We start from the raw sequence: 27,651 nt of genomic DNA, 5'->3' as shown, positions 1-27,651 counted from the left end.
AGACTTCTCTACCAAACTTCATGTAGCATCAGAAAATTACAAGGAGACGTCGTAAGTCAGGGTCTGTTTCTCATCTCTCTGCATCACTGAAATTTGGTCTAACCATGGATTTTTTTATGCACTTCAAAATGAAACCAATGTTTAGAATAACTCAATATGATACATAGAACAAAGTAAGAACTCAGCCCAGCAGCCTTACCCTGCTCAGTACATATTTTGGTATGAAGCATATGGAAGAAAGTGAAAAGAACATGTTTTTTATAATCTGTCTGACCCGTGTTATATTCCTCACTTTGATGAATCATCTTGCACAAGTGATAAACTCTCCAAGGTTCTTCTCCTACCATTAAATTAACAATACAATACACAGTTTCAGGCCTCTATGAGGTCAAATAATAAATTGTATGAGAAGCCTCAGTCTCAGTTTCTTGGTTGTATGCTGTCAACAATAAATAGTAGCATGGCACAGTAAAGCTTTCCAGACTAATCTCCCAAACTGAACCCAAAATTTCTTTAAGCAGACCAAAAGTAGATCAATTCTGAATAGCGTACTTGGTAAGTCTTTCCATAATTGATGGAAATATGTGCTTAAAAGATCTGTAAATATTGGCTTCTCTAGATCTTTCTTGAGGTGAGTGTAAAGTGCAACCTCTGAATACTTGTCTTGACTACCCATCATTTAAAGCCTGTAAAAACTTTGGGATTATAAAATATATTTATTTTAAATTATTTTACATCTACGTATGTTTGTGTTTGAATTCTGTAATGAGTCAATTCTCTCCTTCTACCATGTGAGATTGGGATCAGACTCTGACCTTGGGAGTAAACAATAAAAGGTCCTCCCCACTGAGACATCTTGCTTGCTCCCAAAGTATATATTTCCAATAGCATGTTAACTAATTTTTTCACAGTGGCAAATAAAATTATATTTATAAAAAATAAAACCAGCAGCCTAGTACTCTGTAGGAACCATTTTATGCCACAGAATTAACTAGTGAAATATTTTCATCACCAGAGTCACAAAGGGTATGTCACATAATTAACTAGAATGCCCATATTCATTTTATTCATTCTTCTTTCAATGAAAGTGATATTGGTTCACCTCTAGGCATACAAAGCAAATAACATCCACTCTTTAGTTTGAGTCTTAATCTTTACTCAGTGTTTAAATCTTGATATATTTTATATTGAGTAGCAAAAAACCCTTTTCTTCTCATATATTAACTTTTAAGTAAGTATCAATCTATACTTAATAAATACTCTTTTGAAGTTTCATTTTAATATTCAAGCAGCATTTAAAACTGGAGACAAGAATAATTAATTCTAAATGAGGATGGTCATGGAAAGGGCTTTTCCATATTCTATTTCATCCTGAAGGATGAGTTGATGTCATTGAATCATTTTTGGCAAAGGAATGCATCCAAAACAAAATATTTTAAGACCAATCTTAAATCTGCCACACACACACAGGCAATAGAAAGTAGCAGAAACAAGGGAGTTGGTGATAGGACAGAAGTTTGGGTGCCTATGGAGAGATGGAAGGGAGTTAACGGAGAGATGTTACTAACAAGGGGTAATAAAGCACACTGAGAGCCATAGAACTTTTAGTCCCATCACGGTGTGGCCTTTATATGTTTTGTGACTGTTTCTGAAAACACATCCACAATAATATTCCCGAGGAGTATTATTATAAGTAACTATTAGAATTTTTTGAGATAAGCAAATATTAATTATATATGTGTATGTGTGTGATTAACATTAAATCTGTAGGTTTACCTATACCAAAGCTCCTACTTAAAGAATGGAATGGTTCCTTTACTTGTCCTTGGAAGACAAAATCCCAATGATATACAGAGAACATTATTAACTTTTAAAACTCTGGTAAGAGTTCTATATGTTGATGCTTAAATCTGAGTGAAGAACTCTACCCCACATATGATTTCCTTGGGTCTTTCAAGCAATCTGTGCTGCTTCTAAACCCAGGATGCCTGGGAAAAAGCTAAAGTTTCCTAACAGTATTTCCAAACATTGGGAGGCACTTATCTTCCATGGCAGTACCACAGACCTAAGGGATGAAATAACAGATTGTTTTACTTCTCATAGTTGTGGATGAGCATCTCTGAGCATCACAGTGCAAAGTGCTGCCGGAGTCTTGGTTATGGTTTTAAGGAAGCCATTGTTGTGCTGTGGGCTACATAGAGTGGGAAAATACTTTCCCCAACCTTCATCTCTTCATAAGGGTAATAAACCCATCATGAGACTCTACCTCTTGTCCTAACCACACCTTGATTTCTTCCAAAGACTTCATCTCCAAATGCTGCCTGTTGATTATACGACTCTAACACATACATTTGGAAGAGAAGAGCGATACCTTTAGCACAGAGAAAAATCTTAAAGCAATACATTTTGCCCCCAAAAATTCGATATAGTATTTTTCAAACGTTTTACAATAATAGCTTGGGGTAGAAAGTGAGCCCTTGTGTGGTAACTGCATTTGGTTTTGGTTATAGGGATAATGAATAAAGCTAAGAGTAAGACACTAACTAGTTCCTTGAGTGACAAAGGTCTTGGAAAATGTGTGTTACAGGCAACACTTACATGTTTATATCCTAAATGAATAGCAAGTGGTGGCAAGTACACTTATTTTCATGGTACACATATCTCAGTGCCTAACTGCATGCTGTGCACACATACTTTAGACATAACAATATTATGAAATGTGTTTCCTATGTATGATTCTTGATTTAAATCCCACATTCCTTCTCTTTTATTTTCACATCCCAACCACAGTTTCCCTCCCACTTCCCCTCTTTGCTCCTCCCCTTTACCTAATCCCACCCTATCCCAATCTACTACTCCTCTGTTCTCTGTTTCTCTTCTAAAGAAAAAAAAAAAAAAGGCAGACTTCCCATGGATCTCAACCAGCCATGGCATATCAAGTTGCAACAGACTAGGCACCTCCTCTCCTATTAAAGCCAGACAAGGCAATCCTGTAGGAGGAAAGGGTTCCAAAGGCAGGCAACAGAGTAAAATGACAGCCCCTTCTTCCACTGTCAGGAGTCCCAGGAGAAGACTAACTTATACAAGTGTAACATATGTGCAGTAAGCCTAGTTCATTATTCATTTCTTTTGTTGTTGTTGTTGTCTTGTTTATTGAGAGAGGGTTTCTCTGTATAACAGCCCTGGCGGTCTTGGAACACATTTTGTTGACTAGGCTGGTCTCAAACAGAGATCTACCTGCTCCTGCCTCCTAGGTGCTGGGACTAAAGTTTTGTATCACCATGTGTGGCAAATTTCATTTTCTTTAATGGTTGAATTGCACTGTTTCTTTGGTGAACCATTTTCATTTCATATCACCATTAGCTTATATCCTCTTGATTCATAGAATTCATTGAGTGATTTTTTTCCATCATTAATTTTGAAAATTACATTAAAAATAAAACCAATCACTGTCCTACATAGCTAAGCATATTAGCTGTTTTTATATTCACTTTCTACCCTGGGATGAAAATTGTCCCCATTTTGCACACAATGATGGAGAACCAGAATATTGATATCGCTTTTCCATCATCCTCAGCAAACAGGTGGTAAAATCTAGATATACATGCTGCGACTTTGAATGTAGCCCTCATATAATTATTACTATTTTGGCACTATGGGTAAATAGATATGAACGTCTATTATGACCAACATGTATATCATGAGAGATTCAAACATCTATTAATAGCACATTCAAATGTTACATATTTTGAAATTACTAGTGGCAGAAAAACATTTTTTCATCTTAGTAAAAGTTGATCCTTATTTAGAAAACAATGGTACTCATTTTCTTGCAAAGCCATTCCATAGATGGACATTCCTTCAAGGGTTAAGAATATCATTTGGAAACACTGATTTTAAAGACATTTGTACAACCCATATGCACCACTCTAAAATCTCCAGTAGTGTGCAGCTATGAGAGCTATCCCACTATAGCCATAGGGATCATTAATTGTTAAAAACTTTTTTTAACTCAAAAAAGTTTATTTCTGATCCAAAGCTGTCCAGCTTTAATCATCCATCCATGTATCTTCTCTTGGGTCAAAAATCTCCAGTTCCCTCAACCATTCTTAGGATAGACTTTTTTTTGACTCAGTCACAGCCACTACAAAAAAAGAAAAATTTAAATTCTGACTTTAGTCTACAAAAACATTTTCCAAAGTATCTCTCAGTGTAAGATTTCTACATAGCATGATTTACAGTATGGATCTGAACTTTCTTCTGTGACCAATTTCATTTCTGTTCCTGTAGGGTAAGTAAAATTTGTTTTGGCTTAGTAACTAAGTCACAGGGTAGATTTGAAGTATCCTAGGACCTTCCTTGTTCAGAACCTCACAAGCTTTTTTTCCTTTATGTTTTTAACCTTAATTTACAACTTGGTGTTTCTCTCTACTGATTTAATTCAGTCATCCTTCCTCTTCCAAAGATCTTTAAAAAAAATTAACTAGTATATTACAAACAAACAAACAACCTATCTAAAAAGAGTATCCTTTGAGTTTCAATTAATTTAATGCTCATCAACAGCAAAGCTACAGAAAAGCAAGAGATTTTACTTGATATATTATTACTTCTGGAGCTAAAAAGTTGCATAATTAATTGTAGAGATCCCCTTGCATCCTATACCTGCTTTGGTTCAACTGTGATCTAAATGGTTAGATACACAATGAAACCTACATACCTTAAAGGAGACACAGCCTACTTCATTTCATTTTAAAAATGAAAAGTACTTTAAAGTTTCTTCCCTTAATTCTTTTTGCCAAGAATTGCATTTCTTTTAAAATGCTAAGACCGTATTCAAGATTTATTAACATTAGAAAGAATTCGAGATTAAAGGGCATTCTTACTCAAAATAGAATAATGAGTTACTTAGATTTGCTTAATTCAGTTCAATTATTGAGCCAATCCTAACACAGAGAAAGACTGGCTGTATAATTCTCTCCCCAAAAGAAGCACATATGAATCAAATACAGTGTGAAAGAAAGAACTCCAAACACCTCAATCAGAAACGCACACACTACTGGAGTTAGGTTCCCCTATAACTAATTGCATTAAAGCCATTTTCTCCAAACAGTCGCTTTTACAATTAAAACCCTCCTTATTATACTGCACAAGTGTGAAAACCGAGCAAGAAAATGAGAAGAAATTTTTCTAAAGGATTTCCTTTCTTTTTTGGTATCTTACAAAAATTCTCACCTTAGTGGTTACAGGAGCAACAGTAAATATTGGCTCTGCTCATTATAAACAAGTTTGTGTTCAAGCTTGTGTGGTTTGAGAGAGCATCTATGAAGCAGGACTCCATTTACTTTTTTTTTATTTTTATTAATTTTTTTTGACTTGATAAAAGGGTGCATATGTGAGTGTGTGGTGCTGGAATTTGAAAGGTGACACATTTCCCTGGCGATCTGGGCACCCCACTTTTGTAGAAAACTTGATATCAACCACAGCACCTTGGTAAAGGTAACCTGTCAGCTCTGTTGAATGAAAAAATGACAGAAAATCTTCGCTGATGTTAAGTTTTTACTTGAGAGCAAAATCTTAGAAGCTAAGGGGAGGAGACCCTGCATTTCAGGATTAAGCCAGAAACAGCAAGGAGACTCGCAGAAAACCTGGCTTCCCGAAGTGCTGAGAACGGATCCACTGTCTGATCTGGTGAAGGTATGTGAATTTAGGGAACTTATCTTTCCACTCACCGCATCCATAAACACACAAGCAAATAACCAGGCTGCTAAGGAGCTACTGTCAAACGTACCTGCGTCCCTCCTCCTGTTGCCATTTCTAAGTCTGCAGCAATTCCTGTATGTGGATTAATTCTGATTCCTAATCTGTGAAACAAAAACGGCACTGTCTTTGCCAAGGGACGGTTAGATTATCTGTTTGCCAATATCAATATTTGGATGGAAAGCTTAAAATATGTTGTTTTTCCAGGAGTTAGACTTTAAAGGAGGGGAGCACCGCTTATGCAATACTAGCAGCAAATCGGTTAACCACTAACTTCTTTCTTGTTCAAGAAGAGGCACTTTCAAGTTTCCATTTGGAAGCGAAACTCCGCTCCTTTCACTCAGAAGAGACCCCCCCCCCCCCACTTCTGCGTGCTTACACAAAGACACTTCTCTGGTTGCAGTTCACATTGCCTAGGTTGCCTAGCGACTCTAGACTGCCTTTTGGCAACCTTGCCTCTACTCCAGATGATCAATACCTTCATCTCTCAAGACTTCCTGAGGGAGGTTATTCTATCCTGGAGGGCGAGTCTCACTCAGGTGAGCACCAGGTGTAGATTCACCTCCAACTCTGTGAGGTAACAAGCTCTAAGAACTATAATCAGATAGACCTGACAAGCTACCAGGTGAGGGTTTGGGCTCAGGGTGCAAGTTCACTCAGAGAGGGAGGGACCCTCCTTGCAGCTCTGTATCCAGCATGCAGCTCCTACAGATCTGGAGACCTCTGTTTACCAAATTCTACTTAGAAAACTCTGCGAGATAAAAATCACTTGTCCAAATGCACTCACTGTGAGAGACAAGGCAGTTTTGAGGAGAGAGAAGCATGACTATTGAGCTTCATCTCTCTCTCTCTCTCTCTCTCTCTCTCTCTCTCTCTCTCTCTCTCTCTCTTTCTCTTTCATATTTTATTGATTTTTCTGAAAGAGTTAGTGCACTCCCCTTTTACTCTCCCTCTAGAAATAAATCCTGGTGTAACAATTGTGTTCTTGTCATCTTTGTCTTCGTCGTCGCTGTCCTTAGGTTCATGAAGCTGGAAACACCATGATTAAGAAGTTGTTAGATTTCCAGTAAATGTCAGGCCTACCAAACAGTGCTAGATTTACCATCTCAGCTTCCAAACCTTGTCTTCTTGAGTGGAGTCAAAGGGCAGAGGAATGGAGGTTCCTGGTGGGGGAGGTACTCAGACAGGAGAAGGTTTCTCTCTCTTTGAACCTGCCTTGACTTTACCTATGTGGCTCACCCTCATGGACTTGTTTTAATAGCCATGGACTTTACACTTAATGTAGTTTAATTCTAGTGCAAAGGGGAAACATCTGTCAACGGAGCTCAAAATCTATACTGTGATTTCTTCTTAAAAAGTTTGCACATGAGAGATTAAAAAGCTTACAGATACTCACACATAGCTTCATGAGAATAAGCATGTCTGTCTTTAAGACATAACCCCCAAAAATCACTAAGGAAAGTAAACTCAAAATGTACTGAATTGAAATGAAAGCAAATTGTTTACCAAATATGATATTAGGAAGTAAGTTTTGAATGATTAATAATTTAATAGTGCAACTAGGATTGGTGAATTGAGTTCAGTTGAATTTCTTTACCACTTAAAAGTATAAATGTCATGTGAAAACTCCAACAATCTTCTATGTCCTGAACACTTTAGAACAACTAACACAATTTTAAAAAGAATTGGAGTTAGTTATCTTTATTATCTCAAACAGAGCTATTATTTTATATAATAAAATAAACTATTATTGTGTAGCTACTATATGTGTACATATATATGTATGTATATATATGTATATATATATAATCATAATGAAACAATAGAAGCAAATGGCTTTAATATTACCAGTTGCTAAATAAGTCAAATTATCACTGGAATCTTTTAAATTTAACTTGGATCCTGTAGAACCACAGAACTGAACTCAATGCCACGCCCTCTCTCTTGATGAAAAGTCAACTCTGAAAAGCTATTCCTGGAACCAGCTGAAGTTCATGAACAAATATATCGCTCTGAAAACTCGTGAGTTTCTTTGAAATACCAAATAATATTACCATTATGTCAAGATACACATCATTCATATTGTCAGGGGGCTTTGTAACCGCACAGTTGAAAGACTTCAAGATTCATTTAACATTCACAGCATTATTGTGTACGACTCAAGGCTCCTCAAACAGGACAAACTCAACACTTGTCTGTTGGTCTCTAGGCAAGTTTTCCAGGAGTTATTATAACTTGAGACATATTTTAAATAGCTCTCTCTCCTCACTCTCTCTCTTCCCAGTAGAGTGTGTGTGTGTGTGTGTGTAAGCTACCAAGCTTTGATGCAGTATATATGTCTGTATCACTCCTCTAAAGAACTGCAGGAAGACTACAGATGAAGCCAGGGAAGGAGCACACATAAACAAGAGGCCACCTGGCTTCCTGCCATGATACATGACATTCAATTATTTTAGTCCTTTTTCATGAGAGTTTCTCTCTGCAGCTCCTCCTCCCCTCTCCAGACCATTGCTTTTCTACATTTGGTATACTTTGCCTGATTTAGCATGCATGCATGTCCTTCAACCCCAAGCTTTACCCATAAGCCCAAAACACTCTCTACAATATGAAAGTGCTAAGAGTAAATTTTGGGAATCTTATCTTGACATGCCCACTATTACCATATAAGCATTATATCTCATTATGTGAGCAAAGAAAAAAAACTAGAATGGTCCACATGTTATCCTTTCTATAGCTTTGATGTAAGTAGAAGTATCTTTCATGTCCAAAATTAAAATTACATTTGCATAGGGAAAAGAATCTTTCAAAGCAGTTCTAATCTGTAAATCTCTCTCTCTCTCTCTCTCTCTCTCTCTTTCTAAGTGAAATGAGTCAAATTGCCCTTTCTGGTAAATCGCCCACGTAAACTTCTAATTAGGTACTCCTGAAGAAGAGTGTAAAATAATAATTTCAATAGAATTCTCAAATAGCTTTAGCTCTTGATTTTATTTTGATGTTCATTCCTTAAAGGGAAACCAAACAAAACTTCAAAAACACCCAAATCATATGTCTGTATGGGAGACTGCCAGCTGGAGGAACAATATTAGGTGTGACATGCGAAGGGAGCAATCCTCTCCATGAAATTCCCTCTCCCTGTTTGTAAGCAGAGGAATGCCACCAGAGGAATGCTTTAGCTGACCAGACAGATCTTAATTACCAGAGGAGCAAACAGCCAAGGCCTTAGCCCAAATACTCCTCTTAACCCTCTCCAGATCTCTTGGCCTTCCACCCTGAAGTCCTCTGCAGGTGCTGAGACTCCTGCAAAGGCTATGAAACTCCCAGGGATCCCAGAGGGCTGGAATCCTGAGATGTCCGGCATGCTTTCAGGCTTAAAAAAAGAAATGTCCCTTAATCTCTGTGGATACACTACCCTCAAAATTCAAATGTGAAAAAAAAAAGCAGATAAGAAAAAGTTTTGACAGATTGGGTTAAGTAAAAAGAAGGAAGGGAATCCTGACTTTAGATCACAAGTTTTGAATGTGCAAAGTATGTGCAGAACTGGTAAGTGAAGTGGGGAGCTTGAAATGACAGGCTGGGGCTGGAGAGGACAAAAAAAAAGCCACCTAAGTTCATACTTAATTAACTGGTTCTTCCTTCCCAGTTGATCGCTTACTTTAGGTGATTAAAAATCAGGAAGGGTTAGGATGGTGCAAAAACTAGAAGAAGAAGCCAATTTAAAAAACTGAGTGGGTGGCATGCTGGATCTACATATATATAGAGAGAGCACTTATCCAAGTATTTAAGTCTATGTTTGGTGCTATGTCCCAAAACATCAGGCCAACGCAGTCCAGGTGCAATGACCTCCCAGTTGATTCCACTTCTTTGTGATTTCCAGAAACCATTCAATTATTATTGCCTTAATTAGTATTCTAAATTTAATATTAATGCTCTACTGGCTAGGGCTGTGTCATTGCTATAAACTCTATCTCAACCCCTCAAAATCTATTTAATGCAACTCTTGGCAACCAAAGACTCAGCTTCTTGCCAAAACCTGCAGATTATGCATTCGTTATGGGAGTTTGCCATTAACTGTTGCCTCTGTTATGGTCTCATGTGGTTACATGTCACAAAACGCAAGGGGGGGTTCCGTGTAATAGATTTGAATTTTCAGGAGGTTTCCGGGATCTCAAGTGGGTGGGTGACACCTTGGACCCCACCCCTGAAACCACTTTGGTCAAAAGTGGGTTTGGGTAATGGGGTGGAAAAGGCTTCCGAAGCTGCAGTTGACCCGGACTACACAGAAGTTTCCCCCCTAAATCGGACCAAGTCTATTGGTATACAAGTGCTGGAGAGCTTGTATCATATGTCTTTGATTTAAAAGACACTGAATATTTTTTAGGGAATTTGGGGCTCCTAAAACGCATATTTATAAACAGACTGACAAAGCTCCATGTCATAGCTACGTTTATAACTGGGAATTCTCTGCATAGTTCTTCATCAGTCATAGGAGCGCTTACTGTTGTGAATATTTGAAAGACCCATCAACGGTCGTTTGTTTCTTTCCTCTTTCTCGCGTTTATTAGGGCAAAGCAGACTTTCAGAATATTTGGAGGTAAGATAGATTTAAAAGGGAGAGGTAAGATCCTGCAAAATGACCAAGCTAACAAGGAATGAGTGGCTAATTCAACTCAGTCTACCTTCCACCAGGAACAATCTGATAAAGGGTCAGGAAGAATACAGCTTCTCTCTTTGTAAGCAAACTTCACGCACACATTTCCTGGGTTTTTCCTCCCCACTTGCAGGCCACCCCAGAGAAAGTGGAGCAAGCTCCGCCTCGCACTTTGCACTTCAGAGAATGCCCATCTTAGAGCCCTGACTCCCCTTCCGCTAGAGCTCAGGACAGTCCCTACTTTTCTTTAACCCCCCCGCACTCTTGGAAGTTCGTCACTTCGTTGTTGATGGTGCTATCTCAAGGCTTCGGAGAAAACAATTAAAAATATAATAGAACCCGCTAAAAGGCAGAACAGTGTCAATTGGTGGTAGCTCAGCAAAGGGTCCGTCCTTGGGGAGGAAATGTGGTGAACCGGGTGAACATGGCTGCTACTCCTGACACTTCTCAGGTCCTTACGGATGGAATCTTCATTTTTCACTGGCAGCCCCGCCTTTGGGGCAGTGCTAAGCAACAGTTGTGCAGAACATTGTGCCTGGGATCTTTGTTCGCAAGCTGTGTCCAGGTCGGGCGTCAATGAGGGTCCCACCTGTGGATCGAGGACGAAGAAGAATGTGGAAATTTCCGAACCTTGGCGGACAGACACCCGACTGAAAAGGGCTAGGCCACCCGCAGCGGCGGGGTTACCCGAAGTGTCTAAGGCTCTGCTGTAATTGCCAACGTAGCCCGGAGAAAAGGGGCAACCGCTGTGGAAGGCCGCTGCGGTGAGAGAGGAAGGTTATGTCAGGATCGGTGGGCAGAGACCTCCCTTGTCCATAATTTGTAGGGGAGTTTCACCAAATTTGCAAGCTTGGCTGATCTATTGCAAATGGCTTCTTGAGTGTGCCCAAGGCAAGGAACTCTTTTTTTTTTTTTTTCTCCCCACCTCAGACGCCTCGGGCTCCTCAGAAGCTGAAATGGGGCACAAGGCCAAGCAGAATGGTTTTCATCTCCAAAGCGCCGTTTTACCTTCGCTAGCATCCCCGTCAGCTGGACCAAGGAAGGGTTTTGGGTCCGCAACTGTGAGTCCAACCCCAGTCCGCGGAGCCACTAGCTTCCGCAACACCCTTTTCGAAGGCACCGCCCCAACTCTTGAAACCTGTATATTGTACAACTTTTGTTAAAACACTGACGGCATTCATCTCCCAACGCTGTTTTGCGTGATGGGTCCCTCTGACCTCCACTAAGAAAGGGGTTTCGGGGCCACTTGTCTCTATGAATTTTCAATAATAATAATAATAATAATAATAATAATAATAACAACAATAATACATTTTGTCCTAATGATTCGTGTGGACCAAGAATGAGGTGGTTATTGTTTTGGTACTGGTAAAATCAAATATTTTTCAAAGACTCTCCCTCAACCTTCCATTCCGTTAGATGCCACTGCATCCTTACTCCGCTGCATCCGACAGCAAACGAGAAGGCCAGGGCCTTGTAAGGGAGAGCGCTGCGGCCGCCACGACGCCAGTCTTTTAGGTTAGAGGCAACCTCGGCCCCTTTACCTCCAGCAAGCCGGTTAACAGCCGCCGCTGTATCCGGCGTCTTGGGCTCAGATTAATGTGGATCTTCCATGTAAACGATTTACGGATGAAATAAAAGCTCTTTAGAGCAATACTTCCTTTCAAGTTCTTAAGATGCCTCTAAATCTTCTGGGAGTGAGTGGCTGGGGTGGGGGCGGGGTGGACAGCGGGTGTTGGGGGAGTGGGGGGGGGGGGGTAGCAGGGGTGGGGGAGATGGCCTGGCAAGGCCTCTGGGAGTGGAGGGTTAACCGCTCTGCGTTCTCACCAGGCTCCTCGGCAATGCCAGTCCCACTGTCGAGGCGACTACGATTCTGGGTGTCCTTGTCTCTCCTGGCATTTGTCTGAAATGGAACTGTCTTTCTGAACTAGGCCAGGGACGCGCCCTACCCTGGGTAAGGAGGGAAGATGGGGGTGGGGTGGGGGAGGAGGGGGCCTGGGGTGGAGTTAGTCCCTGCCTATTTTCATATTCATTAGGACTGGGAGGTTGCCGGAGGAGCCCAGCTGAGTTTCAAGATATAAAAGCAACTTCGGGTGCCCCTTCTGCAGCCGGGACGTATTAAGAGTCTGGGAGCTGGGCAGCTCCTGGCGTCGCGGGTCTCGCTTCCCCTTTCCCTCCTCTCTGACCCTCCCTCCTCCCGCCCACTGCTCCCTCCTCCCTCCGCGCCCTCCAGCCTCTGCGCGCCCCGGAGAGCTCGCAGACGGCCTTTCCAGGATTATGGAGTTTCTGAGCGAGAAGTTTGCCCTGAAGAGCCCGCCAAGTAAAAACAGTGACTTTTACATGGGCACAGGAGGCGCGTTGGAGCACGTTATGGAGACGCTGGACAATGAGTCCTTTTACGGCAAAGCGACGGCTGGCAAATGCGTGCAGGCCTTCGGGCCGCTGCCGCGAGCCGAGCATCACGTGCGCCTGGACAGGACTTCGCCCTGTCAGGACAGCAGCGGTAAGTCACCAGCACCCAGGCTGGCCTCCAGCCCCCAACCGCATCCTAAGCCCTACTCCCTGGTGGCCTGACCGGGGCTCCAAACTGAGCCCTAGTCTCAGCCGTCCTTCCCCGAAGTGAGGTACGGTGCGGGTCGAAGTAAAGAAATGTGGAAAGAGGAATCCAGATTGCTGGGGACCCGGCGCCGCGCACTCTGAGACTCCCGCAACCAGCCGGGGTCCAGAGCTAAATCCTGCCGGATTCTATTTCGCTTTCGGATAGAGTCCACAACTGGACAAGAAGGCTCTGACCAGGACCCCAGTGTAGGTTAACAGGGCTCCAAATAAGTCATAATTGAGTTAAAATACCGCGCCACCGCTGTGAACCCGCCAGGATGCCGGGGCTCGGGGATGTGAAATCCATCACTAGATGTCACAGTGGTCAGGAAAACCAAAATCTTTGAGCTCTTTTATGTATGCATAAGTGGGAAGCACGAAACCGTTTCTAATATCCTAGGAGTGACGACATTTTTATTGTAAAGATGGTGTATTTCTCTGTTGCTATATATATTAGCTTGTGTGAACTTAAAAGTTTCTGCCGATTTTCTTTACTTTATTGCGTTTGTGATGAGCAAACATGCGTTTTGATTAAAAAACCATTTTAGCTTTTGGGAAAAGCATTCCAGATAAAAACCACTCACTTGCGGATTCTGCATTGTCTGTTTTTCTTCTTCCACATAAAATGTCACCTAAGGAGCCTTTCGGAGTGTTTCTGGACAGAATCTTCAACTCTGAATGCCAGACTATCTCCAAGTCAAAATGTTATCAAAACAAACCATCTATCTTTTTCTATCTTGTAGCCCAGTGAAATCCCTATCATTTCACATCCCGACAGTTAAAACAGTTTTATGATTCTAAGAGGACTTTTCCTTATCATGGTGTATACGCCGCCCTTAAATGGCAAGGAAAGGAGCGGGGCGCTTTAAAACAACAAACGAATTAACTGTGAAATATTTACAACAAGCCACCGCCCCCTATTTTAATGGAGGTTCAAAAATCTGGCAAGACCTTTTCACTTTCGGGAGCTCATTCGCTCAACACTCTATACAGATTTTAAATGAATCTCACATTCTACTCGTTTTATTCAGTGCAGAGGGTGACTTTTGGCTTGGGCGGTTAGAACAAAAAATGCACATAATAAATGCCCGTTTTTTAGTGGATTTCAATCGTTTAGTGGAAAGACTGGAACAACCAATATTACATACAAGAACTTTTTCGCTTCCTGGCTTCATTTCGGTGGTCTTAAGTGTTTTCGGTACTCTTAGATGCGTGCCTGAAGTTATTTGAACTGACAGGATTTTTACAAATGGTTTTGTAGTGGCCTGCGTTGACTGCTAGATAAACTCCACCGTGCTTTAAATTGTCGGGGGGAAAAGGAAAAGAGAAATGGTGATTGGTTTGGAGTGCTTCATTTACTTTTAAATGTTCATCACACTGTTGGGAAGAATTTTTAACTGGGAAATATGGAATAAAATGAACAAGAATGGTTACAGGCTACGTTGAAGAAAAAGCCGGTCTTTCTCCAGTCCTGCCCCCCAGCGTCTTTGCGGCTTCCCCTCCCCCTTCTAATTGCCGCAGTTCCCGGGTTTTAACTCTTGTCTGCGAAGACAAAACCTTATTGTTGATCAGTCATATCTCTCTTCATATTTATTTTTACAGCACATCCTCCTTTGCATAAAATCGGTGTGCAATATAAGTTATGTAGACAATAAAATTCAATGTATTCCTGGAACACATAAAAAGGTTCTTCAAACGGTTAAGAGGAATCCCACCCCCCACCAGACCTCCACCCTCTTTTAAAGAAGCAAATAAGAATAGATGAGTCCTCGGAAATCACTGTTCTGGTTGGGTTGACTTTGTTTTTCTTACAAAACAACGACAACGACAACAACAACAACAACAACACAAGTAAAGCCCAAACTGCCCTATTTCCTTATGTTCGTTGTATCTGTCTGTAAATTTTTATGATGCAATGTTTCCTGTCATACTGCAAGCTTGAACTCCGATCTCAAGTAAATTATTAAAATTGACATAACTCTTGACAGAATGCAAACTGTCATTTTAAATTTTATCGTGTTTATTTTTGTATTTTTGTGCTTTTTCATTTCTAAGCGTACCTAGAGTAAACAATTTTTTTTTGTCCTAACTATGCACAAGTTAAACGGAAGTATAAAGTCTTCAAGGAATGGAAGTCGTTTTTAGTGTAAAAAAAATTATTTAAATCTTATACTTTTCTAGTAAAAGGTACTTTCAGAACTTGATAAGAATTAAAAAAAATAGTAGATCTCTTTTTGAAGAAAACTTAAATTCAGTCACGACTAACTCATTGAACTGGAATGTGTACAATGTAATGGACTCATACCTCATTGCAGTCTGCACAGCTTTGTTTTGTAAGATGTGGGAGATACTGGGAGAGAGATACTATTTAAATTTGAAGTAAAATTTTTCTGAAGACCAGAAGCACTTTAATTTTGTCATATGTAAAAAGATGTATATGCTTTAAGTTTTGTACATCCATATTTAAAAAGTCATGGCTGTTTAGATTTTTTTTTTAAGTCTGGAGCAAATTTTCACTTGATTATTTTAATTTGATTATAAACTATATGCATAAACTGTGCATTAGCCATATAAAATAGATCTGTGGACTTTGACAAGTCCTGAGTTCACATACACATTTAGAACTCTTTTTAAATCTGATCCAGAGTGAATTAATAATGCATTGCACATCATGTGATGATAGAATTAATACTGGCAAAATAAATCATTAGCTGTTATTATTTCCTGATTCTCTAAATTATTTCACACTAATTGCTTCATCAAAGTATGTTTCACCACCCTGAGTATCGCTGTTTTCCTCCCCGAGTACAGTGAACTATGGAATCACCAAAGTGGAAGGACAGCCCCTTCACACCGAGCTGAATCGAGCAATGGATAACTGCAACAATCTCAGGATGTCTCCTGTGAAAGGGATGCCAGAGAAGAGCGAACTGGATGAACTTGGGGACAAATGTGACAGCAATGTATCCAGCAGCAAAAAGAGGAGACACCGAACAACCTTTACCAGTTTACAGCTGGAGGAACTGGAGAAGGTCTTCCAGAAGACCCATTACCCGGATGTGTACGTCAGAGAACAACTTGCCCTGAGAACGGAGCTCACTGAGGCCAGGGTCCAGGTAGGCACCAAAAGGCAGGGCTTTTCAGGGAGGGATAATGTTAGAATAATTGAATATTTGTGTTTTGTCAAAAAGGAAGAGGCGTTCTCAGCTAAGACTTGTGCCAAAGTAACATGTGAGGAAATTGGCCAATATAAATTTCTTTTATACTTGCAAAATTTTTGAATACTTACGAAGTATATATAGGGACAGGAGGTATTTCAGAAGGTTAATAATGAAGTCATTTAAAAAACCCAGAATTAACATACATGTGATTTAAAAATAAAACCTTAAACTTATCTTTACTTTATAAATACATATATTTAATTTATTTTTTTGTTTCATTTTCAACTATTGGGATTTTATTTTAGATTATATACTAGTTATATGCAAGTTGTTTATATACTATCCCATAGATCTATAGCTTTATTTTAGTTGGAATTATTGTAATGGAAAATAAAATAAGAGCACAAACTATATATATGTGTATATATATATATATAATATCATATGTTATTTTTACTAGTAAGATTTAAGATACATAAAATGGCTCATTTAAAGTTTTCTTTAGGCCCAACCACTTCAGCACGTAATACTGCATTTTAGTTTTAAAGATCTAGGTAATTATACATATTTTTAATCATAAATAGTAATAATGCAGTTTAAGTAATTTTTGTATGCCCTTGGTTATATTTAAAAATTATTTAGTCAAATAATTATAGTTCAATGAATCTAATTTCTTAAAAAAAACTAAAAAGAAAAAGGTCTAGATAAAATGTTGCATGCCTTCTCAGCAGTATTTTATTGTAAGTAGAGCTGATATTTTAAAATTACACTTTATTAGTTGTCAAGTAATAAGTACTAATTTGAAAGGCAGTAATAAATCAAAAGAAAGGACTTTTTTTCATTTACTTTTATTGCTTTGCTTTAAGTGGGAAAGTATTGAATTCCCTCTTCTGTACACTCATGATGGAAAGATGTATAAATTGTGTTTTCTTTCCTTTTGTTAATAGTTAGTTTGCTTGTAAGGTCCCCTTGTCATCACTGACCACACACAGTGATTTGGGATGACAGGCAGCAGGTTGTGCTTGACTTTACTGAAACAAATGGAAATCCTATCACAGTTCAGCAAAAGAATAACGTAGAAAGTTCGTACTAAGAAGAAGGCAAGACTTGTCTCGCATTAACACCAGGCCTGCATGTGTTTTCTGTCCTGTGACTATTATTTAAATTAGTTATACTTGTAACCATAGAAAAATATGTTTACATGCAGATGAATCAGCTGTTCCTTCCATGTTCCCGCTTCAGTGCAGATTCATATCTGTTCGAGGACACGCAGAGAGAGCAACCTGACCCATGTTAACTCACGTTGTTCTCTTCCATGCGTTCTACAGGAGGGCAGAAATTCACACCCATTTAAAAAAAAGTCATGATTTCCAGAATATTCTTTGTACCTCTCTGTGTAGAATATAGGAAAATATGTGTTCTGTTGATGTCTCCATCCCTGGAAACCAGGACCAATATTTGATACTAGCAATTTAACTTGAGAATGATAACAGGTAGTTTCTTAACGTCTTGCATTAATTTCAGAAAACTCTACAAAAAGCAATACTAAAATTGTTACATATGTGTAGGCCGTGAACTGTAAGCAGCAAAAGTTGCGGTGAAATAAAGTATACGAAATTAAGATTTATTATTGAAAATGTATCCACAAATTTCAAGTAAAGTTTTATGAAAAGATTTCTGCAATGCATATTTATTCATTCTTGATTTCTAATCTGCATAGAGTTGTGTAAAGAGGAGTGAGCCATTTCTGAATGCTGTCCAGGTGGTGCTTATTCAAATATATCAAAGCTTCCATGTCAAATATAATATTCTGTTTCTCCTTTTAAAATACTGCAATATTAGAATGAAAAAAAATTCAAGAGCAAGCAAGGATGAAGATTTCTCCCCCCCCCCCTTTTAGGGATATAGTTCTGTGGACCAGGATTTCTAAGATATAATTTGGGAAATCATGAAAGAAAGGCTAATGAGCTGAGAGAGGCATGGTGACTCAGGCATTCATGACAGTTGGTGCCATTTGCTCCCTTACTTAACTATTTATAAGCAATTTTTCACTGTATGTAATGAGTGCAGTTATGTGCTTTAAAACCACAGCTTAGCGTCAAGTAGAACTTTCCCTGTCAAGTCTTATGACAGATATATAATCTTAATTTGCAGTTTGTAAAGAATCAAGGTATTATGGCTGTCAGGGATTTTAGATAAAATACAAATTTTTAATTTTTCTAGCATTCTTTAAGTTTAAATATGACTCAGAAGAGTCTTCGGCTTATTACACCTTTTAAAGATAATTTGTGTATAGACAAGGGTGATAATTGTGTTATGAATTGGCTGGAAGAGAGCATGGTAACATATTGTCTATCTGGCTCACTGCATCCACCTAGAGGATGAGCGAGTAACCATGACAACGGGATGATTATATTTACAAACTTGCCTGTTTTTGTTTTTATGTCCAAAAATGAATACACAGACATATTTGAAAACACAAACACACACACACACACTCAGTCACTCACACACATACATAAATGAATTATCTGAAGGCTGGTTCTTTCTGTTAAGTTATGTTGCCTCACTGATGTACCATGGTATCAGAATACAAGAGAAAGTAAAACAGGTGGATTCAGTTTGGATGTATAGAAATTCAGGTTTCTTTAATTGTTAATTTTTATTTGCTCTGTTTTTCTTTCTGACTTGAAAATTTGAATGTCAAGTCTGCTTTATGTAATGTTCTTCAGCTAAAAATATGCTTTTTTTTTTTTTCTCAATACAATACACTAGGTTTGGTTTCAAAATCGAAGGGCCAAGTGGAGAAAAAGAGAACGATACGGCCAAATACAGCAAGCTAAAAGCCATTTTGCTGCCACATATGACATATCAGTCTTACCAAGGACGGACAGCTACCCACAGGTATGGTCCACAACACAGAGTGCTCTCGCAGGGCAGTGGGTGTGGCCTGATTCAGAGAGTGAGCTTAGGGTTTATTATACCAACTACAACAGTAAGGAGTGAAAGTCTAGTCTCCAGAAAACTTTTTCCATGTTTAACAAATTTTTATCTACTAAATTATTTATTTATTTTTATTATTTTCTTTCAGAGTCAGTCACTAAAAAATATTTCATGGTCTGTGCCTTTTGGGTTTGCTATACATTGCAGAAAAGAAAAAGAAAGGAAAAAGAAAAAAAAGAAATAGCATTTAATGATACGCCTTAATTTTATTGTGCACTTTAAGCATTCAAGCTTATTTGCTTCATTAATTTAAAACAGTATGTTGCCTGTCATAAAATTTGTGGCCAGAATTTCGTGAAACATGCAAACTACTGAGGTTAAATGCAGCCTTTAAATGCTCAACTCTACTTCAAAACTTTATTAGTCTGCCAACTTTCTTTTTCACATTCAATATCACTCATTCTCTCAAGAGCATTATTTAATACTACATGGTTTTACAGACAATTTTAAAAATTAAGGTAAGAAATATTTTTCATCTTTAAATGTGTTGATATTTCACTTTTTTCATTGTTTTCTTTTTGATTAATAAGGCTTTCTCCATTTTTATACTTTGTGATACATGAGTTTTCTTTATCGTCTTAAGAAATCTGTCTTGATATGGAATAATGGTGTTAGAATTGCACTGTTGATGCTTGATAAAGGACATGGGAATCGTCTGGAGCAAGCTATGCATTGTTTTATTCCTTGTTACTTACTGGTACATGCTTTATAAGACGTTGCTGCAGAAACACAGGCGAAATGTATTCTTGATAAATGCCTTGGTGGCTCTGTATCAAGATCACCTTGCCTCCAAATGTGAGAATAGCCATTCCATTCCACTGTAAATTCACACCCTCTCTGTAAGTCCAGCCCATTAATAATGTTCTTTCCTAGTATTCTTTTGTCCTTAAAATTTCTTTTAAAAATGATTTGAGGAACTTCTTGCTTGTATATAGTTACTTAAATTTCTTGCGAAATTTTATATGTTAAAAAGATTGTTGATCAGTACCAGGTTCAGCTCCTTCCTTTTAAAACTTAGAATAAAACAAACCTAGTTATATTAAGGAATTGGCTTATGAACACATCAAGGGTGTCTTACAGGGCAGCCAATGAGCAACTGTAATGGCTCAGCCTTTTCCTCAGAAGGTTTCCAGAGGCCAGTATTTTGGAAATGATTTGAATCGTTGCCACATGCTTCCATTAGTATATCTTGTGTACTGTAAAATTTATCTAAAAGCAGTAACCATATTTCTACCTGATTAAAAGCATGGCTATCTTTTGCTTGTTTATGGTCACAGAGCTAGTGAAATTTTATTCACCTCATATTTTTGGGGTAACTTAGTTGAATTCAAAACAAAATGTTTTGAATATGTTTCTCCTCTGAATTGACAGCATCATGGGGAGAGAAACTGTCATACCTTACAGTTTTTGTTACTGGAGGACACTTATGTACTGTCCAAAGTTATATAATAACTTACTTAACAAAAAAACAATAGCTTTATGTAAGGGGCCATAATTTTCTCCATTTCTCACATTAAGGAAATGAGGCACAGGAATAGAAGGTATACATTTAACCGTGTTGATTTTGCCAAACTTTCAACAAGTTCTATTTGAAAACATCATTTAAAGACTTATTAGAATTTCAGACACAAATAATTTATATGATATAGTATATATCATATCACTTCACCCCTGCCTCCTCCTACAATTCCTCCCAAGTCCCCCACTTACTCTCAAATTCACAATGTGTTCTTCTTCAGTTATGATTGTTTCATTTACACACACACACACACATACACACACACACAAACCCTGCTGAGAGTGTTTTGTTTTGCTTCTGTAGAGTGGTTTAAGACTGACCCTAACTCATACAATAAACTGTCTTTCCAAGTGAACAGGTGTCACTCTTTGTATTATCAGAAACATAATTATAAAACAGTCTCTGTGGTGAGCTCCATCATTAGACTCTACAGTTTACTTCAGAGGAGCAGGGAATGTACACCAAGGCAATAAAATAAGGAACGGACGAGTGAGACTATGTTTACATCCTTTTCAAGCTACTAACTGCAGACTGTAGAAGAGAAAGACACCAAACGGTGAACTGCTTTCCAGTAGAATTTAAGCATTTGCACTTAGTAAGTTCCATGCATCAGTCTTGACTGAGATTCCCTCATTTTGAATACTGCTACTTGTCTTCATCCCTTAGCCTTGGATCCCTGTTTCTAGTTTCTATTTTGTGTTCCTGACTGTTGGTTACCTTATTTATTTTTGGCTCCTCGTTCTTATTTGCTGTTCTGTAAAACACTTTGAATAAGGTCTGGCACCAATTAGTATCTTCGTGAGGGCCTCCAACAGTGACTAGCCATCCCCTTTCCTAGCATCATTTTGTCATTGACTTGCTTCATCTTAAAGCTTTGGGCATCAGTGGACACAATAAGGTAAGGCAGAAAAACAGCTGAGACAGGACGAGAACATGGTATGTCTAGGAGAACACTGGGGAGTTATTGTTTTCACTTTCATAAATTATGGCGATCTTATAATTTCTTTTAAATTCCAAGGGATTTGAACATTTGAATAAATTGGCTAAATACTAAAGCATGGGAATACAGAGTAATTGTGCTGAATTTATTTGGACAGTGAAGTTGATAAATGCCTATAAAATTAACACTCTAACAAAGTTTCATACTATTCTGTATTAGTGATTTTTAAATTTCTTTTTGGTCAGGAACTCTGAAATCAAGCAGATGTCACACTACAGGTTGGCAAAAGCCGGGGAAGAATTTTCCTTCAACTTAAAAGTATAGAGTAGACTGTTTTTAGTTTCTTTGAAAAAAAATTATGCCAAGATTAGGTCCTCCAAGTTTCAGCCTAAAGGAAATGTTTTCTACCAAGCAGCCTGAAAATAGAAACATAACGGGAGAAATGGGCACTGAAATAGCATCCTCCAACTCAGAGCAATAAGACATTGAATTTGGTACTGTTACTAATTACAGCGGGAAGAAAAGTATTAACTGCAGAAAAGTTGGAAACTGGAAAATGTTGGAGGCAGGGCAGAAATAAAGAATTAGCAATTTGGCAGGGAAGCAAAAGCATACACAGAAATACAAGAAAAATAGAAAGGATTTAAAAATACAGATTTTGAAGTATGGAAAATCACTGTACCTTGAAGAGAGATGTCTATAGTGGACATAAACAGTAATTAATGCTGGGAACATGTTTTAAGTACATGTTTCATCTGGCTTTCATTACTTTGCAGTAGTAATTTTACTCTAGAAATATCAGTAAATGTGAACCACCCAGGTGTTATTTAAACCCAGTTATTATATTTCTTCCTTATTGCCACAGACCCACTTGAGTTCACATTCTCTGAGGTTAGGCATCAAGAGCTATTTTTGCAATATTGTCTTTCAAATTTACACAAGGAAATGCTCACTTTTGACATTAAAATGTGACTTCCTTGATTTGAAAATAAAAAATTCTACCATTTTAAAATTGATTGAGGAATAATATAGAATATTTCAAAAGTGTTGAAACTTTCCAGAGTATAATAAGATATATTTTTTAACAATTCTGCATGTCTTTTGTTACAAATGAACAAGATGAGCTGAATAATTTCTCAAGCCACATACATTAAGGTCACTTTTTTTTTAATGTGCTGAAGATAGTTTAATCTAAGTATGTGGTCTGTACCTATAGTCTTAGCACTCAGCAGCTGAGCCAAATGAATAAGAACTCAAGGTCATTTTAACGTATGAGTTTAAGGTCAACCTGGGATTCAAGAAACATTGTTCAACCACACAAGCAACCAGCCAAAACACAACAACCAAGCAGCTAACCACTCCAAAATACATTAAAGCTAGACGTGGTGGTACACACCTCTAGTCCAATATTCAGGACGCAGAGATCATTGGATCTCTGTGAGTTCAAGACTGGAGCTCACACTTAGTAAGGACTTGAGGTTGATTCCCAAGCACCAGGTCTGAAGACTCACAACTCCTCTCATTTGGACATCTGTGTCCACATGCTTACAGGCACGCACACACACACACACACACACACACACTCATATAGTTAAAAACAAAACAAAGCTTTTCTCTTAAAAGTCCTTTGCTTTGGCTGACCATATCAGGTACCACCATGATCCAACTAAATTATTTGTTGCTCAGGACATGACTGTTCTAATGCATCTCATTGTTTACGTGAATTTTGCTTGTCTATGATAATTCCATTCCCCACCCATGCAATACTTGGTCCTTGCCCTTCTTAAGTCCTCCCTGTATTAGAACCCTCTCAGAGGCAGAGAACTGTGTGGTATGCAAGATCTCTATACTGTTTGCAATGTAGTCTTTAAAAAATATGACCCATTTTTCAATCACCTCTCTATCACAGTAATAGTGAACAAACTATTAAATAGTAAACAGATGTAAAGGAGAATGCTGATTTACTTCAATATTTTTTACTATAAACCAAAATAAAATATTAGTAAACTAGATGGTTTCTGCAGTTTCTATCAGATGGAATCCTTTCAGTTTAAGTACTTGACCCCTCCCCAGTTTCCTTCTATAATAGACTGGATTTCCATCATTTTATCATATTGATTTTTCAGTGTTATTTATATTTTAATCAACAAATTCATGTTATTCACTGCTTTAGGGATGAGGGATATGTGAATAATTTAGACTAAATCCTCTGCTCTGTAGGTAGATTACAAGCTAGGTAATGTTTATATTAAGTTACACACACATCTCTGCACATAAACAAGACCCAACTAACTAGAGACTTAAATGGCTTTAGACTTGGACTTTAAAAGTGAGCACAAACCTATCAACATTAGATACTCATTTATTTATAATTGAGAAAATTAAAGTATTTAAAATGATATTTGAAGGAAATATTTTCTGTTCAGGTGTGAATATTTTCTACCAACCATTATTCCTACAAAGATTGCTATTTTCACACCGTCAGGCTCCATTTGGACCACAGGGATATTTACTGGGCTATGTACTAGTAAGGTGCTTTTGGTAACTCACCGACTTCCTCTTGAGTCTTTATTTCCAAACTTAGAAGTATTTCTGGTGCTAACGCAGGAGACACTAGAACCACAACTGATAATAATTGTTTTCCTTTATTCTGAGGGTTAAACTGATTTCTGAATATAAAAGCCCTTGCTTATGTGGTTCCTTGGGAGCTTAGTTCTGGGATGTGAGGAAATCTTAGGGTTAACATAATGGTTTGCATTCAAATTCTGACTTTACCACTTAATCACTTTCAGATTTTTGGCAAGTGAATTAACTTCTAGGAACATCTCTCCTCACTTAGGGTATGAGAATAAAAGTTCAGATGACATTTGTGTGTGCTGAATAAAGTAGTTTATGCAAAGTCCTCAGGACAGTGACTTGCACACAACAAGCTCTCTGTAAGTGGCCATGATCCTTATAGCCTCTGGTTATCAATAGTTATTATTATTTTTTTTTTAGTATTTACTTGCTCTTTTAAAACTGTAGCATTTAATTTCATCCAATGAGAGAAAATTACTAATTAAGGGCTTAAGGAAAAAAATCACATTCCCTTAACTTCACATTTCAGGTTAAACTAAGACAACCAAATCATGGTAACTTTAGAAGTTTGGATCCATAAGATTGAAATCATCACAATAACTTTCTTATGAAGAAAATGTTTTCACAAAATGTTTCAGTAAAAGATTTAAAGTCATTGTTTTGGCTCACTTGTACTACCTAAAATATAAGGGAGTTATGTATACTCTGTGGGGAGAGAGACATCACTAAGTCCATTTTACCTAATGCACGTGTATTCACTTTATCATGTATTGTATTCCTTTTCAAAACTTTTAAAGTAGGTGAATCGATATCTTTTAAAGTAATTAATTATAAAATTATATTTAGTATATCAGAAAATTAATCTTCTTACTTTAGAAAATAACTCTGGTATGGTCAGTCATGAAATGTTACAGCAAGAACAGAAACCATAGTATCATGAGATCAACAAATCATATCGATAATACTGATTTGCAAGTTTCAAATTGTAATTGAATGAAGATTCATGGCCTTTCCTCAATGCTTAGAATAAGTAGGCGTGCACTGTTATAATATGATATTTGATTATTTTATCATATCTCTTTTATACCTTAAAAATAAAAAAACAGTTAATTGACAGTACAAGAATACATAAACACATGAAAGGGGATATTAGCATATACATGTTAGCCCAAATATATTAGCATAAATACCAAATATATATACCATATATATATGATCTCTTGGAAGAATAGAGAAGAGTCCTATAGGAAGTAAAGTTTGGCTTGTCTACCAGAACAGATGGATTAAAACCTGAATTTAATTTTCATTATTCTGAGAATTTTGTCTAACTTCTTATTTAAAATTTTACCTGTATCATACTTCATTAATGTATCTGTTTTTGATGTAGTTTCTCACTATGCTGCCCTGCTGGGTCTAATACTATTTTTATTCCTCATGTTATTATAGATTTCTAAGAATAAAATCAAGTTATTTAAAAAATAATCACAAAAAATAAAATTCTAGTTATATCTTTAGTACAGTGTGTGTGTGTGTGTGTGTGTGTGTGTGTGTGTGTAAGCATTAAAAATAAGTAAATAAATAGAGCCCACTCATCATGCATTTGAGAGATATCAAGGGCTGGTACATAGGAATTGTTAAAGGAAGGAAAGAGAAGAAGAAAAATGGTGGGGTTTTTTGTCTCAAAAAATAATTAAAAATAATAAAATTCAGCTCAAAAATAAATAAAATTACGAGGTATGGTAGGTCATGCTTTTAATACAAACATTCATGGCAGAGGCAGAGAGGCAGAGAGGCAGAGAGGCAGAGAGGCAGAGAGGCAGAGAGGCAGAGAGGCAGAGAGGCAGAGAGGCAGAGAGGCAGAGANGCAGAGAGGCAGAGAGGCAGAGAGGCAGAGAGGCAGAGAGGCAGAGAGGCAGAGAGGCAGAGAGGCAGAGAGGCAGAGAGGCGAGAGGCAGGAGAGGCAGAGAGAGAGGCAGAGAGGGGAGGCAGAGGTAGATCTTTGTTAATTGGCCAACTTCAATATACCTAAGAATTTCCAGGCCAGCCAAGGCTGAAAAGCAGGACCATGTCTTAAAACAAAACAAAACAAAACAAAACCAAGCAAAACAAAACAACACAAAACAACAGCAACAACAAAACAACAAGAATAAAACTAATAACTGCTCAGCTTTGAATGAATACATCCAACACTAATTTGACTCCAAAGGGGAGTAGATAGGATTAAACATATTCTATGAAAATTAAAGCATTTGTTTTATATTATAGATTTTATGCATAAGGTACACTTTATGAACAATGAAAATTTTAGCTTTTTTTCTGGGTTATTTTGAATTTAATAAAAATTGTTAATGAAAACAAATCAAGCACTGTTGGATCAGACACATGCACACTTTAAAATCTATGAAGAAACTGTGAGAAATGTCTGGAAAATGTACTATATGAACATGGTTGCTTCATAAAAATTAAATAGCAAACATTAAATTTACACACACACACACACACACACTTCTGATGTTTTCAATGTCTTGAAGCAAAATGAGTGTAATTAGTTTCTACTTAAAGAATTAAGCTAAACAACTTTCTTAATAATTCCGATTACATGTGTTAGGTTTTCTATTTGATTTGGAACACATTAAACAGAGTGTTGTAGCTGAGCAGAGCTTCAAATCTTCCTGATGAGAGGCATTTGGTTAAGTTCCTGGACAGTGCTTGGAACACCTCCCTAGAACTCTGAAAATGTTATAAAGCCTTTTCCCCCACTGTATAGTAAATACACACAAGGGAATTTTATAGTTGTACAACATGTGAATATTATGCACTTTAGAGATCCCCCAAATCATTCAAATAAGCATTTGCTACAGGCTATTGCCATTGCCACGTCTGTGAAACAGTCCAAAAACAATGTTGCCTTATTTAGGAGTAAAATAATTTGCTTCTTCCAAAACTAATAAAAACATAGAGCATTTTTATTAACGTGTAGGATGATGAGGGTTTCTTAGGCTCGCCATTGACAAAGAAGCAATGCACAGTTTTAGATGATGCAATGTATGGACTCCAGGACACACTTGGATAGAACTGTCATATTCCTAGGTAAGAAGAGGGCTTGCCTGGACTGTAGTATATTTAGCTGTTGTATCAAATACTGTCTTTGAGCACTAATCTGCTAAAAATAGGGGATTACCAGCAATGATGGCAGCTTCACGTGTCCTTCAGTGGTTACATCACACCTGTTTTAAAATGAACCCACTGGAGAAGCTGCGTGTTGATTAAAGGGAAAGTGACTGACAAGTCAAGAGGGTCTGTAGGAACAAAATCAAGGAGGCAGTCTAACACCATGCCATTTGAGGAGTGGTTGAGAGGACCAGAGATGAGAAGAAGAAGAAGAAGAAGAAGAAGAAGAAGAAGAAGAAGAAGAAGAAGAAGAAGAAGAAGAAGAAGAAGAAGAAGA

At 37.9% G+C, this 27,651-nt stretch overlaps 1 protein-coding gene across 1 annotated transcript in view; it reads left to right on the top strand.

Annotated features, from left to right (window-relative positions):
- The first annotated feature begins 12,517 nt into the window (after nucleotides 1-12,517).
- Alx1 (ALX homeobox 1) overlaps nucleotides 12,518-27,651 on the top strand; it is a 20,704-nt gene continuing 5,570 nt past the window's right edge. The window contains exons 1-3 of the mRNA XM_021175034.1: nucleotides 12,518-12,908; nucleotides 15,815-16,119; nucleotides 18,940-19,068. Coding sequence (XP_021030693.1) covers nucleotides 12,683-12,908; nucleotides 15,815-16,119; nucleotides 18,940-19,068 — 660 coding nt within the window. The 5' untranslated portion in view covers nucleotides 12,518-12,682. The remainder of the gene's footprint in view (nucleotides 12,909-15,814; nucleotides 16,120-18,939; nucleotides 19,069-27,651) is intronic.

The sequence above is a fragment of the Mus caroli genome, chromosome 10 (assembly GCF_900094665.2).
Source record: "Mus caroli chromosome 10, CAROLI_EIJ_v1.1, whole genome shotgun sequence".
Classification (NCBI taxonomy): domain Eukaryota; kingdom Metazoa; phylum Chordata; class Mammalia; order Rodentia; family Muridae; genus Mus; species Mus caroli.
Note: the sequence above shows the minus strand (reverse complement) of the source record. Positions and strands in the feature narration are given on the sequence as shown.